At 34.6% G+C, this 20,049-nt stretch overlaps 1 protein-coding gene across 2 annotated transcripts in view; it reads left to right on the top strand.

Moving 5' to 3' along the window:
- LOC110445328 overlaps positions 1-16,895 on the top strand; it is a 36,260-nt gene extending 19,365 nt beyond the window's left edge. The window contains exons 10-17 of one of the 2 annotated variants that reach the window (XM_021489880.1): positions 4,238-4,360; positions 8,031-8,068; positions 8,816-9,134; positions 9,318-9,421; positions 10,870-11,152; positions 12,287-13,517; positions 13,831-13,988; positions 15,032-16,895. In XM_021489880.1, the coding sequence (XP_021345555.1) occupies positions 4,238-4,360; positions 8,031-8,068; positions 8,816-9,134; positions 9,318-9,421; positions 10,870-11,152; positions 12,287-13,517; positions 13,831-13,988; positions 15,032-15,081 (2,306 nt within the window). In that variant the 3' untranslated portion in view covers positions 15,082-16,895. Of the gene's footprint in view, positions 1-4,237; positions 4,382-8,030; positions 8,069-8,815; positions 9,135-9,317; positions 9,422-10,869; positions 11,153-12,286; positions 13,518-13,830; positions 13,989-15,031 lie in introns of both variants that reach the window. The other variant, XM_021489879.1, reaches the window with a different exon arrangement.
- Positions 16,896-20,049: the final 3,154 nt, after the last annotated feature.

Raw genomic sequence — 20,049 nt, 5'->3', positions numbered from 1 at the left:
TGGGGATTTGACCAATGTTACTTTAGTCATGGTAGAGGAGACTCTAGAGGGGTATGTATCCTCCTGAACAACAATTATGACTGTAAAGTTAATAAGACAAGTACAGATCAGGAAGGAAATTATATAATATTGAACATTGAAATTGAAAACAAAATTAAGGTAATTTTAGTAAACATCTATGGTCCAAATAAGGATAATCCAGAATTTTACAAAAAACTTAAAGAAAGTTTAGCTGAAGAGGAAGAAGAATTTTTCATCATCTGCGGGGATTTAAATATGGTACAGGATTTTAATTTGGATAACTATAATTATAATACAAGAAACAACCCTAAAGCAAGAGAGGAATTACTAAATATCATAGAGGAATTTAACCTTGAGGATCCGTGGAGAACCCATAACCCTACAGTTAAAAAATATACTTGGTTTAAAAAAAATCCAGTTAAAAAAGCAAGACTTGATTTTTTTCTGATCTCCGAGGAACTAATGACAAATATGAAAAAACTGAAATATTGCCGGGGTATAGAACAGACCATTCTATGGTTAAACTAAAACTGAGACTTACAAATTTTAGAAAAGGAAAGGGTTTCTGGAAGTTTAACAATGCACTTCTCTTTGATAAGATATATGTAGATAAAGTTAAGAAATGTATAAGAGAGACTAAACTTGAATATGCTCTACCTATATATAATATGGAGGAAATAGAAAACATAGAACCTGGAAGTTATTAGCCCGTTATTAATAACCAACTTTTTTGGGAAATGATTTTATTGAAAATTCAGGCTGCTACTATAACCTACAGTGGCCATAAAAAGAAGAGAAATAAGGAAAAAGTTGACAGGATTGACAGACAAATAAAAAACATTGAGGAAATGTTGAGTGACAAGTCGAACACTATTTTTGAAGAAATTTTAACTGAACTGAAAAATGATCAAGAAAATATGAGAAATGAGTATATGAAAGGACTAATTACTAGAGCGAGAGCTCAATGGGTTGAAGAAGGGGAAAAGCCCACAAAATACTTTTGCAATATGGAAAAGAGAAAATATGTAAATGAGAATGCAACAAGACTTGTAGATAATGCTGGTAGGGAGATAATAGAACAAGAAAATATACTAAATGAAATAAAGGAATTTTACAGTAAACTCTATGCAAGTAGTGAGGACAAAATCGAAAATGTTAACTTAAATGAACTATTACATGGATATGAGATACCCAAAGTAAACGAAGAAATTAAAAATAGGCTAGACCAGGAAATTACATTAGAAGAGGTAGGTAGGTCAATAAAAAATCTCAAAAATGGAAAAAGCCCAGGCCCGGACGGTTTCANTGGGCGACATCAGTGAGTATTAGTAGATTTTGAGAAGGCTTTCGACTCCATAGCATGGAGTTTCATAAACAAAGTATTAACTTTTTTCAATTTTGGTGAATATTTCATAAAAATGATACAAACCTTAACTAGAAATGCTAGTCTGTGTGTAATACAATATGATATTTTTTCAAAATTCTTCCCTATAGAACGGGGCTGTAGACAGGGTGATCCAATCTCCCCATACTTGTTTATACTGTGCGTCGAGATTTTAGGTATCCTGATTAGAAACAATAATGATATAAAGGGAATCAAAATAAAAAATCGTGAAATAAAACTTTCACAATATGCTGATGATACAGGTATCACTATAGATGGAACGGCAAAATCTCTCAGAACTACACTTAATCTACTAGATCAGTATGCAAAATACTCGGGTGTAATGCCTAATATTGACAAGACGAAATGTATATGGATTGGCAGCAAATCTCATAGTAAAGACAGAATATGCACAGAGAAGAAACTTGTTTGGTCAGAAGAACCCTTCGTGTTTTTAGGTATTAAAATGAGCGTAGATCTAGACCAAATAACCGAACTAAACTATGAAAGTAAAATCAAAGAAATGAAGGCTCTATTACATGTATGGTCTAAAAGTTTAATTAGTACAATGGGTAAAATAACAGTGATAAAAAGCATAGTTATGCCAAAAATAATTCATTTATTTACAAGTATACCAAAACCTAATATACTAGTGATAAAACAGATTGAACAAATGTTCTTCAGTTTTATAATATATGGAATAATAAAAATGATCGGGTATCTAGGAACCAAATATCAAAGTCCTATGAAGAGGGCAGAATAAAAATGTTCAATATAGAATACTTCATCAAGTCGATGAAACTGACTTGGATACAAAGACTTTTCAAGTCAAATGACTCCTGGACCTTAATTTTTGAAGAGGTAATAGGTGATAGCAAGAAAGTGATTGTCAATAGAGGTAAGGAATTTCTAAAGAAGAAAGTGCATAGTATTAAAAACCTATTCTGGAAAGAAGTTCTAGAAGATCTATATTTTTGTTCTGGTGTTGTCGGAGAAGAGGAATTTATTTATCAACATTTATGGTTCAATAATAAAATAAAAATAGACAATAGAACTGTCTATATTAAACAGTGGGAAAAAATGGGCATACGTTTTGTCTATGATATATTGAATGACCGAGGTGAACTCATTACATCTTACGAGGGGTTTTGCGAAAAATATAACTTTCATCCGCAACTAACTATGTTCTATGGGTTAAGAAATGCAATTATTTCAGCATGGAATATAATACATGTCAGAGCGTCCACTATAGTTCTGCCTCACTGCCCAAAGTTTATTTACAACATCATAACAAACAAAATGAGGGGTATATCAATTAATAATTTATTGGTCAAAGAATTGAAAGTTAATACAAAATATCAACTGAAATGGGCTGAAGACCTAGATTCAATAATGAATGACTTTCAGTGGAGGAAAGTAAATATGTCTATTTAAAAAAATACTAAACACATAAAACTTAGATGGCTCCAGTACAGAATAACAAATAGAATCATCAGTACAAATGAATATCTCCACATGATAAAAATAAAAGACTCTCCACTTTGCTCCTTCTGTAATAATAACAGAGAAACAATAATACATTTATTTTATGAATGTAGAGTAGTCGCTAGTTTCTGGAATGATCTCAAGCAATGGCTGTACACAAAAACCAATAAAATCATAGAACTGAACAATAATGATGTCATATTTGGAAAAGCAACACATAAACAAGATATTAATGCTCTAAACAGTATTTTGCTGATTGCTAAGCACCACATTTATGAGCAAAAACTAAAAACTAGTAGACCTTATATTGCTTACTTTAAAAAAGACCTGGAAGACTACATTCGGATAGAACAGGTAATATACAAAAAGAATATGGATTACAACAAGTTTGAAAACAAATGGTTCCAAATAATCTAACTTAATTACCTTATAGACATGCTAGTATTAAGTATTTTGTAATGTGTGAATGGATGCATGAAAGTTATCTGTTATGTGTATAAAATAAATTAAATGTCTTTTTTGCTATATAGGTATGTATTGGTACTCCAGTTGTAATATACACAGCAGCATATATAATCGAACAAAAGTATATCTCTGCTCTTCAAGGCAGAATCTGAGTGTAACAAATATATGTTCAATTTGAAACTTTCTCTCNAAAAAAAAAAAGATTTTGCTTATGTTTGGTTTGTAGGTGTATTCTGCTTATATTTGGTATGTAATTGGATAATGTAACTGAAAACACTACTATGACCTCCGCTTTTCGTTTTGTAAATAGTGTTTGTTTAACTGTGTATTTAAAAGAGTTTTTCATTTATTCTTGTGTCCAACACAGAATTTTACACGAAATACGTCAAATACGTAATCTATATTCCTACCCAAAAAATGGGTCAAGAGTCTAAAGATGAAATATTCCAGATAGTCGTCAAAACGACAAAATGTGGACTAGCGTGGTAACAACTGAAATACAATGAAATATTTACATACTTTAGAAATTAAAATTAACTTCAAATAATGTACTCAAAACGGTCGATGACGGATATTCACAAAAATGATTATTCAGGTATAGAAAATTTTATCCAAATCGATATTATTCTAACTTACATATATAGATATTAGAGTAAGAATAATAAAGATTTTAGTAAAATTATTTAAATACATTCTAGTGCGTATCGATTATTGAAATTCCCCGTACTACACGTCTAGCTGTCCACTGTCAAATGTCTGCTGTCAAATGTGAAAAGGCAAACTTGGCTGTTGTATCGGATGGCTGTTTCTTTTGTAAAATTTCTTATCATTAACAGAAATATGCAATTATTTTAATATTCCTTCTATATCATTTATTTCAAGATGGCGACTTGCATCAAACTGATGAGAAAGTGACGAAAGGGTCACTCAAACGCCGTAGAGCTAGGAAGGAAATGACAAGGAGGGATTTAACAAATCAACCTTCAGGGGACAAAAGCGACAGGGGTAAGCAGCTTCACAGCGCAGGTTTGTACAGCTTTAAGTTATAGAGTTTCCCGAAAGTTCTTCATTTTCTTCTTCTTCTGATGAAAATGATGATGATGATGATGATGATGATGATGATGATAACCTTAACATGATATTGATATTTATGACTGCATTCCTATCGATTATGTATTAACTTTTGTTGAATGTGGTAGATAATAAAAGGAGTGAGTGAAAGTGATCGGCAACGGCAGTACTCCGGTATGGCTTCGTTAATGTCGGTAGAGCATCGGTAGTGCCCCGTAATGGATCGGCGGCTCTCCGGTGGCCTGAATGTGTACCGTACTGGTACGGATGTGATACCTTAGTACTATCAAATACCACTGAAGTATAACTGATGCGCCGCCGATGTACTAATGACAGAAAAATGGTATTCGGTAGCACATCGGCTCTTACATCGGTAGAACAACGGTATCGCAACGGAAACTCTGGTAATACATCGGTATTGCTACGGTCAAATTCGATTTTTTCAAGTGCTTGATCGAAACCCAGTTCGCATTTTTCCTAAATAGTATATTATATGTTGGTGCTGTTAAACACCTACAGTATATATCATGATGACACAGATAGACAGAGGGAAATAAGGAAGAAAACATGACAAGGACCAATCACAAAGACCGGAAGATCGTTCACTTTTTCTGCCACATTAAAAAGGTTTAATAGATAAAGTAAAATGACAAATCAGTTCAATTATATACATATGTAAAATATTGTCAGAAGATTTGTTTTTAAGTAAAGATCAGGGATCTTTGCACCCACCATCGTAAGATCTTTATTTGTGCTCTGCAAGTTTTTTTTTTCTCTTTTATTTCCCTAGCTTGTAAACTGTAAATATATCTTGAGGTATTTGTTAATGAAAATCGTATATTGCTATCTGACGTCATTCTTAACACTTAAAGTTAGGTTGTCATTTTACCCTTTTAATATGAAATAGGTGGTATCTAGAGGCGAACGCTTAATAAAAAAATACTGTATACATTGTAATTCATTGGAACAAATAGGGTAACCAATTGGTAATAGTGTAAGAGTAAGCATTACTATTTTAGACGATATCGCATCGCACCCATAGGTTCAACTTTGTTTTGAAAGTCGCTGGTACATTATATACTTCAATGGAATAGACATGTACATGTGCCCCTATGCAATGACTATATTTGTTACGGTATATTACGGTATATAATGTTAAAGATGATGTTAGCCGATTTAATTATGTATACCAATGTAACGGGAAAGAAAAAAAGAACGGGGTTTGAACCCGGGACACTCCGAACTCTAGACGGACGCTTTACCAATTGAGCTACATTTGTGTATCTGGTCGTCGACGATTGACCCAGTCAAGATCCACTACATTCCTTCCTCCTTATTCTAAGTCTTCGCCCCCGAAAACACAACTATTTACAATCAAGGTCCGCTACATTCCTTCCTCCTTTTTCTAAGTCTTCATCCCCAAAGACACAACTATTTACAACCCAGGTACGGGTATCCCCTTGTCAAGCATACAACAAATGCTTGACATAAGGGTTGGCCACAGGCACTACTGCAACAGGTGAGCAAACAAATGCACGGCCAGACCGGGGTTCGAATCCAGGACCCTCCGAATTCTAGACGGACGCTCTATCAATTGAGCTTTCTCATCGACCAAGTCGAGTTCCTCTTCTTATTCATCAAATGACAATATAATAAAGTAAAGTTGCAGAATCAAAAATGAAAAATGAAAATGCAGAAATTGGATATATACATCCTTTACCTCCTTTACTATGACTAGATACACATACAAACGATCTTGTTCAAAGCATTACACAGAACCTTATATTATGGTGCCACTTTTTAATGTTATCGAATATCGGTATTAACAAAAAAGTGTTAATTTATTATTTGTGATTTTTTCAGAAAAAACAATGGGTCCCTGTTTTAGCCAAAACTTTCCTGACGCAAAGTACGTTGAAAAGTTAATAAAAATGACGTCATCACCATATGCACATTGCAATGCGCTATTTCCATTATTTGAGTCGATTGTTGTGATGACATTTTGTTATCTACAACCCTCTTCGCCAGGAATTAAAATGATATGCATGCATGTGAATATTGTATTTGGTAAATGAAGTTTGTTTTACCAAATTGTCCGATATTCTACGATATGCAAAATATCGTTTAGTACAGTATATATACGATATAGGTCAATTTGGCTTTTCATGATAATCCCGGGATTGCAAAATCGAACCCGAGTTTGTAGACTCAACAAAAATGAAACAAACAAAACAAAACAAACCTTCAACACTTCTCCTGACATATACATGCATTGTGCGTAATGTTGTTCGTTTACATGGACTAAAAAACCGATTTTTTTACACACAAACAATATGATATTTTTCTACGATAATGGTGTTGTTATTTTTAGTACTTTATCGGCTTATACTGAATTTGATTAAAAATTTAATGATTGTGAATTTTCCTATTTGACTGTGTAAAATAAACTGCATGTATTTCATATAACATACTCCGTCTTACTGGACCACACCAATTATCATTAGTATAAAATATATACGCGGGAAATGTCGATTATGACGTCATATTGACTTATGACGTTGTACTCAGATTTTATCTGTTATGTGCTGGGTTTGGTCTCGATCGTTAGAAATGGGCCAGTTATCGGAGTTATGTCATATAAATCGTTAAAATTGAACAATAAAAGAAACTTTATCTGAGACAGTTGTTTCTGTATTGTATTAATTAAATTTATTGGAAATTAATATATATCCAGTGGATGCAAAATGGCGGCTTCCATAAACGGAATTTGTGCACGCGCGATTTCGAAAATTATGCAAGTAAATAGTCTAGCTAGGTCTATGTGATTTCATGGTAGATTTTGACCGGGGTGTCTTTTACGTGTACGTGTACGTGTTACCTATGAAGGTCACGCAAGAGCGTTCGCTTTTAACATAATTACTAATTTAGGCATATGTAAAAGAAAACACTTAACCAGTCAAAGCCTATTTCCCAATTAGTCTAAAACAATTATGCACTTCTATTTGAAAAATACCCTCACGTGCTTTGTGAGAAAAGCCTTAACAAACTTATTCAAAATAACCACTTGTCATTTGCCGGGCTCGTGACCGAAGGGTTGCGGGTTCGAGTCACGGCACGGCACGGCACTGTGTTGTATCTTTGAGCAAGATACTTTTCTCCGCTTGTTCCAGTCTACTAAGCCGTAAATGAGTACATGGTTGGGCAGTGCTAGAATTGTAGAATGCTAGCTGCGACTGCCGAAATGGAAGCACAGGCTGATTGCTCCCCATGGAGTTAAGAAAGATATTGACTGGTTGCAAAGGCCCTACAATCCACGGATAATAATTTGCGAACCGCTTTGAGACGACCTACGAACTAGGGTGTGATAAAGCGTTATATAAGAACCTCGAATTATTATTGTTATTATTTAAAATTAAAAACAAAAAGTCGACGAACCGAAGGAAATCCTCCGACGCAGGACAATCTGACGTCTGATGATGGTGGGCTTAAAAGAAACTTTACAGATCAAATTAAGGTTTATGAAAAAGCATGCAGATATCTTATATGTTCTGTCAAATTAAAAAAAAACTGATTTCTCTTATTGTTTCAAATATTTTGTATTAAGGAACGACTGAATCATCCAGCAAAAGCAAAGTTCCAGATGTAAGTTGAAAATTATATTTTTAATGGTGATTAAAAGTAAATTTGGTTTCACAATTCTGTTAAAACGTTAGGCATAATTGAAATATATATATATATCACAACTTCAAACTACATATGAACAAGATCTGAATTCAAAAAATGAAACAAATGGACGGACACATAAAACAAGTTTTAAACTTGGAGTCTGTAATAAATAAAGTAATTTGGATTTCAAGCAAGGGAGATATTTTAGTACGTGTTTAACATCAATATCACGGAAGCAATATTTGCTTGCTGTATACAATAACGATACATATGATACGTTCGGTTTATAATTTTGATATGAAACATAGAAAACCGAACTGATTCGGGAATAATATAACTTTTTGCAACCTCTTGGGGTGAGATAGGGAATATCAACCAGAGGGGGCAAATACATTTGGCAATTAATTATTGTTTTAAAAAAGGCGTGGACAACGGTAGAACGAACTCTTTGTCTTCAGTAGCATTTCATTGCATCATAATTAACAAATAGAAAATATCAAAATGAATTCAAGCATGTATAGTATGTATCAGATAACATAATGGGATTTTTGTCAAAGCTACATCCCTTCACAGTTCATTATCAAATTATTACATTTATAAAATGTATCATGCGTCATCGATTAATAACGAAGTCTAAATTACAATAATTAGCGATATTTTTGTCGTAGGGAACTGATTTGGACTGGAGATGTATGATTAAGCTTTTTATCGTGTTTTCTTCAGTCGTTCGAAGAAATTTCCGTACGACATGCAACGAAACATGGAAACATTCGGTTGTTGCATGCGTTAGCAGCAACGTCAAAAGAAGGTATCGCCGAATTTGGACACGCCTTTCCCTTGCACACCGCCGTATCGCTTGGAATGAAGAGAACCACGTCGTTCCTTCTACAATCTGGATTTGATTTGGAAGAGAGAAATGAGTCTAATCGGACTCCAACCGAATGTGTCGATCCACGGAATGACAATGTTTTGTGTGAATACATAAGAAAAATGGATGGAATAGATGTTTCTCTGTCGCAACCTAGCTCACATCAACCCAATGGTAAGTCCTAAGTTTTACAGAGAGTGTGAGTTGGTGAATAATTAAAATGCATTCAAACCTTTTTTTTTTCATTCAGCATTATTGTATTTTTGTATTAAATGTTCTGTTTTATGTATGAGTAATGACAATGAAACTATAGTATGTACTTCCATGCCATAACGTTACATTTCTATTTCGTTATAGTTATCATCGTTCGTAAAGGCTCATGTCACGAGGAAACAGTCTGCATTGTCAACATGGAGAGAGTTGATTTATCTACAAGAACGGTTTACTTTCCTTCTACACAGGTTACAAATCTTTATTTTCTTTCGAAGGACCGGTGAGCTGATGCCATGGCGCGGCGTCCGTCGTCCGTCAATTTTACTGTAAAACGCTACTTGTCCTGAACAGCCCGGTAGATTTTGACTAAATTTGGTCCGGATCATCCTTAGGACAAGGGCACTCCTTTAAAATCCTTCACATTCCTTCTTCTACCGTAGGAATAAACGGATTTTAGTCTAGAGCATCCTTGGGCCAAAGGGACTCAATTGTGTATGAACGGTGAGTGTGGACCCCCTGGAGTCAGAGGGGTGGGCCGAATAAGGGAAGTAGAGGTAAACCTTTAAAACCTTCTACTGTAGGGAAAACGGGATTTGTATCCCAATTTGGTCTGGAGCATCCTTGGGCCAAGGAGACTAAATTTTATATAAGCAGTGGGTGTTGCCCCTCTGGGTACACAGGTGCGGGGCCCAAAATATCAGTTTGAGGTTTACGACTTTATGTAAACCATGGGTTTGGACCCCTGTGTTCTGTAATCTGTGAGAATTAAAAGACAAAAATCCTATAAGCAAAATAGATTTAGCGACAGTGCTAACAAAGGACTTAGTAAAATTTTAGAGTATTTCCGCCTTTTTATCAAGACAGTTTGGTTATGGTTAAGGTTTAAATCGGTTAAGATCTAATTGACAGTTAACGTTATTTAGAAACATGCCATCATGTGTTAATATATTCTTGCTTATGTGTAAGTATGTTGGAGACAGAGTATGGTCTGGTGCCGATATATGAGTGCTCACTCACTAACATAACATGCTGCCGAAAGCACCAAACACATTATATGACCGATCACATTATACTTACAACGGGATTATTCAGTCGTTAACATTACCTCCATTTCTTGTGATTTGGTAAAAATATTTAGAAATACAGTTTAAATAAGATAATTGTAGGGATCTCGTATGTCTTAAGTCGCAAAATAGGAGGAATTGTTGACCGTGACCTACCTATCAACTTTTGGCTACTTTTTTCGTTTAATTTTATTAATTGCACGTGTAGTGTTACTAAATACATCACCATTTTGGGGAAACATTAAAAAAAAATACACGTTATTTTGTCAAAATGAGACCAATTGCGAATTTGGCCCTCTACTTAACTCCCTTATATCTCAACTGATCTCCAAGCTGACCTTAATTTCCTGTCATATCATAATTGCATTATCCGAAGGAATATGTAAAGAAAAACTGAAACTTATTGATGATAACCACCAGAAGGCTCAAATTTGCACCCACTCTTTGGAAGGAAATTGACAAAATCCTTTTGAATGGACAAAGCAGACAATTTGGAAAGGAAAGACATGTCTTAAGGTTAGCATAGATGTTTCGATCGAGATTTAAAATAAACTTTATGCTATAACAATGGGGTTTTTGTCAAGTCCTTATATAACAAAATTAATGTAAAGTTCGACTGTTTCTATTTGCAGTTCCGATCAACTTTCAAGGACAGAGACCCATCGAGACAAATGTTTTTTGCCTCCCCTTTCCTCTCCGAATACAGCATGGTCTGTACCTATCAGATGTTCGGTTTGCTTTGGCTCCTTGGGAGATACCATGCAGAGGACTTCCTTCAATGCTTGAACGATATAGTCCTTCCAGAAAAAAACATCCTGCGATGCAAAGATGGCAGCACGGGCGTTATCGATTTCTGTACTTGGATCAACAGCAGAGAGGAGGAACATAAAGACCACAACAACGAAAGTAGTATGGGTAATTTATTTTATTGCAAGCACTTCAGTGCCTCTTACTGGTCGTCTACTTTATCATCTGTAACCCTATAAAAGAAGAAAGAGGTAATTCTGCAATAATCATATTGTATACAATTTATTGAAACAACTCATTGCTTTATGCTTGTTTATATAATGCATACCTTATTTGTTACGGTATCGAATCAAATCGATGTTTTACACACACACCCACCCCGAAAAATATCGAGGGGGTATGACAGTCTCTCGGTGTGTATTTTGGTCCGTCTGTCCAGACGATTACTTCAGAACGATTGATCATATAAAATTTAAACTTGAGAATTATCCTTGAGTAGTTTTGTTGGAATAAATACATTGAGAAAGAATGATCATACACTGTCCAAACTTGCTATGAGGATTACCCTAGGAATATTATAATTCTGCTTGTCGGGAAGATATCTTGGGGAAAGGGTGATCAAACAAAGTTCAAATACGGTGGATAGATGGCTCTTGGTATTACAAAGAACACTTTTTATTTTTTAGCGTGGTGTACCAGAGTTCAAGATCATAATTGCAAAAAAAAAAATCTGCTTAGTTGGAATCATCCTGATGATAAATTTTGGGTTTGGCTGCTTAAGAGACAACAAAGAATTCTGTTGACTTTGGTCAAGGTCAAGGTCACCGTTGCTAAACAAGAAAATCTGGTTTTTTCCGGATGTGATCATATAACGTTCAAGTTTGGTGTGTGAGTTGCTATAGTAAATACACAGAACCGTATTTTGATAAGGCATGGTGCACCAGAGGTCAAGGTCAGCATTGTTAAAAATTTCATTTTGCTTGTTAAAATGATTGCTTCAGAACGAACGATCATACAAAGTTCAAACTTGTGGATTGTCTAAACCCTATTGATTTTGGGTGTGGTCTATCAGAGGTCAAGGTGGTTATTACAAAAAAAACACAATTTTGATTAGTTGTGTTTGTCCCAATAATGACTTAAAATTTATTTCTATACACATTTCATACTTGAAATGTCACCATTGCTAAAAGAATTTTAAAAATCTTTTTCACTCTTATTATTTGTCATTTTATCTGATAAATTTGTTTTTGGTATTTTCAAGTTCTATAGTTTAACAGTTTGTCATATTTTTTTAAACTCTAGATAAATTACCCGATTGGATTCGCGCGCTACTCCAAAAGACATCTGAATCCCTGCGTGCGGATACAATTCTCTGTGATGGATGGACGCCGATGCATTACGCTGTCCTGACACGCAATGATGAACTCGTCAAACAATTGCTAGACTCGGGGGAGGGACATTTGACAAACAAAGCACATACGCTGCTCCCAGAATTTATCCTTGACCAACTAAAAAGAGAAAGCCGTTTTGAGTATGAGTTTGTTTACAGTCACATAGAAGGATTCACGCCTCTTATGCTTGCTACATTCACAGAAAATCAAACGGCGATTAAACTGATTGGTCAATGTATTGAAACATTGAATATATTCAACGGAAAAGATGTCGCTGATTGTCTCGAGTTAACATATTGTGAAGACACAGAAAGAAATCTTCTTGACGTCCTTTGTAGGAAAGGTGAAGAATATTTGAAGCAGGAGTATCATGTTGATGTCAACTTACAACCCTTCTACCGAAAGAAAAGCCCGTTGAGAAGGATACTGTTTGCTTCCTCAACAGATGTGCTTGAGACAATTGAAGAGGATTTCTTCGCTGCCAAAATCATAGTTGAGAACAAAACTATCGTCAACGACTATCTAAAAACGGGTACCACAGCCGCGGTTTCCGAAAAAGAAGATACACTTTTGGCAGAAACTTTACAGTTTCACTCAGCTAGGTTATGGAAAAGACACAGTTCGCTTAACGCTATTTTGCCAGGACACGTATCGGCACTTCCAGATACATGCCAAGGGTATCGCAAGTCGATCATGGTTGTCTTTCATAGCATTGACAAGGAATTGATTCCTGCATCTGAATTACCCTTCCAAGAATATTTGTTAACCAAAGAACAACAAATATTAGTTCACGTTACAGAGGGGTTATTCCGATTTGCTACAGCAACGAACCACACGGCACAGGTAGGCCGAAGCATTGATTACGACAAATACCGCGCCACACTAGGAACATTTGTTGAGAGTTCTCAGAAGCAAAAAGGAATGTTGACCTGTGGTCATACCTTCCTAAAAGATTTTATGGACAGCCGTGATCCTTTCTTTGACCGTACATATGATCCAAACTCTTCAGCAGAAGTCTTCGGAGTGTATAAAATTGAGGAAAATCGCCTGAAAGTTTTTAAAGAAGACAAGACATCTGCAGTTAAGAGCAACACCAAGGAACCTACCGCTGACAATGCAATGGAAATCACGTATCCGCATGGGTTCGAACACTAACCTTTCTATTTTTTTCTTGTAACATCTCCCTGACAATAAAACAGTTATCATCATTTCTGAAAAAAACTAAAAGAGTTTGCATAGAGTAGTCATACAATTCCGTAATACTTCAGTCAGTTGTTATTTTTTCGACTATTGCTAAACATTACGTTATCTATTAATTCTATGACGACGTCAAATAACGACCATTGGAAAATGAAAAACACAATCCTTTATTTACGACTAAACAGCACCTTCAATTTATTAAATTAGACGGATTTGAAATAACACGTAAATACATTCAAATGTTTGCTGTTACAGTGGCCGCTCTGGATATGTGAAAAGATTGCTACTTCGACCAGACAAAGAGGTTGGTATAGATGCAGCTCTCATCATGTTCCATGCTGACACACAATTCACCATTGGTCCACATCTGCATCTTGAGCATTCTATGGCCACTCAGCAACTGGAAAATCTAGGTAGGCGACAATTTCATCATGCGTAACGAATGGAAATATCTATTTTCGACTAACAAATATAATGCTGATTACGTCGGAGGATCATGACGGTCATTTTTGTCTTTTTTTATCGACACTGATTATTTAATTCATATTATTGGTTACAATTTGGTCAATTTTGGCCAAATGACTACATTGTGGTTTATTTGTCCTTGTGCTATAACACTGGTTTATTTTCACCAGTGTTTTGACGCTGTGGTTAATTAGACCCTGGTTGGTGGATTGTGTGTTATATTATATCATGCACGCTTATACAACACACATGGAGACACGTCTTCAAAATGACCTTAGGTGTGAAAAGAACGTTAAACAACTACAGCTAAATAATATATCATACATGTCGTGTGTTGACGAGGAGGTATATTACATTCTAGTATGTTAATGATGTGGTATTATTCAATAATAGCCTTTGGCTGAGGCCGATACCTGGATGTATCGGGTCGTTACATCCAGGTATTGGCCCAAGTTAAAGGCTACAATTGTTTTATTATTTTACAAAACAGTAATGTAGCCAATCTGAAAAACAATCACGACAAAAAGGCTTCGGAAGTGGGACGGTGCATTGTTTGGAGACACGTCATAATTCTATTTTTAGAATAGTCCTTCATCAAAAATCACGCGCTCCCAGTCAATATCGGTTATTATCGGTGGACACGTGATGCACTTCTGGCCAATCACTTTTGGGGAATAATATGAAAAAATAATAAATCATATTATAGCCTGTTGACACGGTGATATACTATGTCCTAAAGTGTTGACGATGTGCTATATAATATTCCAGTGTGTTCAATAATAATTTTATCCATAATTGAAGTTAATCAAGCCTGTTTTTCATTTCCTCTTTTTCTTGTGTGTTTACACTTTGTGAGGGATCATGATTCGTTCCTTTTCGTTTCCTCCAAATGTGTCGACCTTACGTTATGGTTTATTCTTTTCAACGTTACTAACATGAAGCTTGTAATATTTCATGAATAATTTATTTTTCAAAATCACATTTATTTCAGGTATTCAAAACATGGATTACCTGCAGTTCAATAACGGCGAAGCATTTTAATGTAAAAGATCTGTCCGCGTCCTAAAATGTGGCATTGGAACTGGTTTAACTTATGGAGTCATTCCTTTCGAATGTTCAACGGGCCAAGTTAGAATAAGCGACGGTAAATCCGAACCTATGGGATTCGACAACAGTAAATCAAAACACATAATGAAAGGACAGATTGTGGTTACACCGTTGGAACAAGCGACATTCTGTGGTCAAGGAGATTCAGGATCTGCGGTGTTTCTAAAGGAGGCAGGTTCACTAGGTTCGCCATTGAAGTGCATTGGAATGTGTATTGGATCTATGACGAATAGCCCCGAGACGCTTGTAACTCCAATTCGTTCGCTTTTAGAAGCGATATCGGAGGGCCAGGAAACCACGTACTCACTACTGACATCATTTGACATCCCTGTACCCGAGGTGTCAGAGGGATAAATACGTGTGAAGTACGTGTGATAGTAATAACAATTGGTGGTGTGAAAGGAGCTCAGCGTTATCAATGATATACAAACAAGAAATTACTCTTCATTATTTATGTAAACATGCTACTAAATGCTACTCTTGTCACATATGATAGATTGGAGTGAATAAGTAAAGCCATAACAAACTGACGTATTATCTTTAGGCAAAATCAGACATGGCGATTGGCAGTCAGCATACACAAGTAATGTATCAATCAGATGCTTGGGTGGCCAGGTTTGATACCGATCAGTAAATAAAAACGCGTAATGCACATTAACGCATGCAAAGCAATGCTCCTTTGAAGTATCCGGCCAGTAGTTTCTGAGAAAAAAGTCCGGAAACCATTTTTCGGAAAAAAATCAAACATAATCTTGGATATGAATGTAACTTCGTGTTTCAAACATTTTTCTCACTGATTTGATTGCATTCTAAAACATTTTAATATAAATGTCTATTTTATGTCAGGCATTTGTAAAGTCCGTTAAAATAAAGTCGAGATTTCAGAGCAACTATTAACCGTTACCGTTCGAGTATTTATAGAAATCAAACCAAACAACGAAAAGAAACCATCACCATTATTTTCTGCTAAGTCCATAGCTGTTACAGAATCTCCAGTCTATCTCGACATGACCAGAATTTCATATTCAGTTACATATGTACGTGCCCTCTAGCTGATGTGATAGAAGTGCAAATACCACGAACGACTGCTTACAAGCTTAGGTGAACAGTAAGTAACACATACTGCTATGAGTTATGTCATATTTACTTGCTTTTGTTACCAAAACCTATAGTATACTTATATAATACCTATGTAATAATCATGTGTGTAAAGATATACTTACATTAATCAAATATTATAAATATGAAAACATAAACATTGAAACTTACATAAACACTGTTCACTAGACAGTTTACTACATGTGTATACATTAGGATGTATACGGCTTTCTGTATTATCATATATAATACTGGAAGAGGGAGTATCAACAGTGACACATATCCAAGTAATACATATCTAATAATCATGTGTGTAAAGATATACTTACATTAATCAAATATTATAAATATGAAAACATAAACATTGAAACTTACATAAACACTGTTCACTAAAAAAAATACTATATACATACAAATGTATACAGCTTTCTGTATTATCATACACATATCCAAGTAATACATATCTAATAATCATGTGTGTGAAGATATACTTACATTAATCAAATATTATAAATATGAAAACATAAACATTGAAACTTACATAAACACTGTTCACTAAAAGGTTTACTATATACATACAAATGTATACAGCTTTCTGTATTATCATATATAATACTGGAAGAGGGAGTATCAACAGTGACACATATTCAAGTAAAACATATCTAATAATCATGTGTGTACAGATATACATTTATCAAATATTATAAATATGACTACATACACAGTGATATTCATATAAACACTTTTTACTAGAAAGTTTACTATACACATACAAATGTATATACAATGTAGCTGTCTGTATAATTATATTTTATACTGGAAGAGGGAGTATCAACAGTGACACATATCTAATAATGATGTGTGTAAAGATATTCTTAAATTTATCAAATATCATAAATATGACTACATAACATACAAATGTATACAACTGTCTGTATTATTATATTTAATACTGGAAGAGGGAGTTTCAACAGTGAGACAAATCCAAGTAATACATATCTAATAATCATGTGTGTAAAGATATACTTACATATATCAAATATAATAAATATGACTACTTAAACAGTGAAACTTATAGAAACTCTTCTACTAGAAAGTTTACTATATACATACAAATGTATACAGCTGTCTGTATTATTGTATTTAATATTGGAAGAGGGAGTATCAACAGTGACACATATCCAAGTAATACATATCTAATAATCATGTGTGTAAAGATATACTTACATTTATCAAATATAATAAATATGACTACATAAACAGTGTAACTTATATAAACACTATTTACTAGAGAGTTTACTATATATATACAAATGTATACAGCTGTCTGTATTATTATACTTAATACTGGAAGAGGGAGTATCAACAGTGATACATATCCAAGTAATCATGTGTGTAAAGATATACTTACATTTATGAAATATTATAAATATGACATAATAAACAGTGTCACTTATATACGCACATACACATATTAGTATACAACTGTCAATATTATTATCTCTTTCACATTTTAATTCATAATGAATAAATTCGAACAATAAAATGAATTAGCTTAGTAATGCACTACCAGATAATCTTAATGACCCGTATAGAGGGCTATAGCTAATCCTTCAAAATTATCTTAAGTAAAACTACAAGATCTGCCATATCTACATTTATTATTCCATCATGGATCCCATACCGTGAAATTTATATATATATATGTCTATGTTAATTGAATGTTTAGTACTTTTTTGTTTGTGTTTGTTGCCGTATATACATATCCATACATGTAACTCTTATGCATGTTTATGTACATTTGTCTTTGATACAAGAATGAAATGTTTAAATATTAAGATGTAAGTTCCCTTTCCGCGATAATTGGCCATGGCTAAAGATTCTAAATCAACATCCATAATGCATGGACGCAGCATCGAGAACAGGAACAACTACTTATACAAGGCACTGATCCACCCCTATGCCATCTGATATTTACCTTCATATATACATGTATATAAACCTTATTTAATAATGCAGAATTAAATGGATATATAATAATTGGCAATTCTTTTGAGTGAGTGAGGGAGTGTGTGTGTATGAGTGAGTGCCAGTTTGTGTAGGAGTATACGTGTGAGTAGTTATATATTTTTTGTCATGTAACCAAATAATAAGTTAGATTTGTTTTGTATATTTTGTATATTCTGTTGTGTGGTCAGTTGTTGCCCCCTGTCAATGGAACCGTTGGTGGTCAGTGTGATATATGGGGACGAGGCCGTTACATTTGTCTACCATGTACCATGCTGGCCATCTGTGGATTCACGGAGGGGGACAGATACTGACTACGGAATCACTACATTGGGAATAGAATGATAATGGCGTCGAGCTCCACGTGGTGACCAAGAATCAACTTGCCAACTATAAATCTCCTGTTATATCTTGCATCCTATGTTCTTCATCAAGCAATCCATCTGCATTCTCAAGTAGATTTATTCTCTTGTTGAAAGTCCAATTATATGTGAATGAAATCCTTCTTAAAGTTAAAATCCTGAACCACGGCATTTAAAATAATAATAATCACGGTAACAGCGATGCTTTACTTATCTGTATCAGAATCCACCTCTGTGGGGTAAGGGAGAGAAATCCAATTACGCATATACGACTTAAATAACTTTAATTAACGGGTCACTGCGTGGTAGCTCTGGCCGATGACTTTTGTCCTAGATGTAGATTTTTTTTTAAAAATCATTTCACAATAAATATATTATAATATACATTGTCCATACAATAGGAGAGGGCTTGTATAGGCATTACGCCTGTTGCCCAATTCTTGTATTTGTATAAGATGCAATTGTTTCCTGACACATTCCATTTCCCTCTGAGGAATTTAACTCGTTTTTGTAAATGATAAAACTATGTTATTTCAGTAGTACTTATTGTACATTGTGATAGAAAGATTTAATGTAAACTAGTGTTTTTTAAAATTTGATGTTTCATCTACTTTGTTTCGATGTGTCATATATATACCAGCTATATTTTTTTAAATGATTTCTATGACATATCGGTTATATGGGAAGCGGGACGGCTGTAAGACGCAATAGGTAACACGCAAACTCTCTAAGTTCGATACAAATATTTGTTTTCAGGGTTATACATTCGCTTTATTATCATTCAACAGCAAATCTGGGTATCGCTGGTATGAACTGTCGTTTTATCAAAATAATATAAGTATTATTGCTTTCTAAACGGGATTTATTCTTCAAAAAATACCAATGTTTGCTTTGTCTAAAGTACAAACCAGTAACCAGCTGTGATACGTAAGTAGCAATCATCTGAATGACGCTTTATTCTACGCGTATTAGCAATATAATTTGTCATAATTGAGAGATTAGATAGCAGCAAGAAGTAAATGTTGTGCATGTGTGTACAGTACAGATATAAGGGGTCTATATTTAGGAAACCCGGATTATACGACTCCATTCTGTTAAAGCTGATAGCCTTTTTTGTAGAGGTAGAGTGACGTTTACCTGAACTGAGAGAGGTCGAAATAACTGCGAATATTTGTTCAAAAATTACAATAGTTTGAAGCCACAATGTTTACATACAAAGCGTCAAGAGATGGTCCGTTCGAGTGTATGATAGACAGATAATTAGATAATTGCATGGTCGTAAAAGATTCCCCTTCCAAATCCCCCCCCCCCCCTCCAGCTACTTTTGACTGCAGACTGACCTTTTTATTGGCCCTGTCATGCTAACAATTCTACAGCTTCTTTTGGCTTGACCCTCTAACCCTCCTCTAATCAGTTGGCCAATGATTAACTGTGA

This window comes from Mizuhopecten yessoensis, unplaced genomic scaffold, assembly GCF_002113885.1.
Source record: "Mizuhopecten yessoensis strain PY_sf001 unplaced genomic scaffold, ASM211388v2 scaffold2213, whole genome shotgun sequence".
Classification (NCBI taxonomy): domain Eukaryota; kingdom Metazoa; phylum Mollusca; class Bivalvia; order Pectinida; family Pectinidae; genus Mizuhopecten; species Mizuhopecten yessoensis.
Note: the sequence above shows the minus strand (reverse complement) of the source record. Positions and strands in the feature narration are given on the sequence as shown.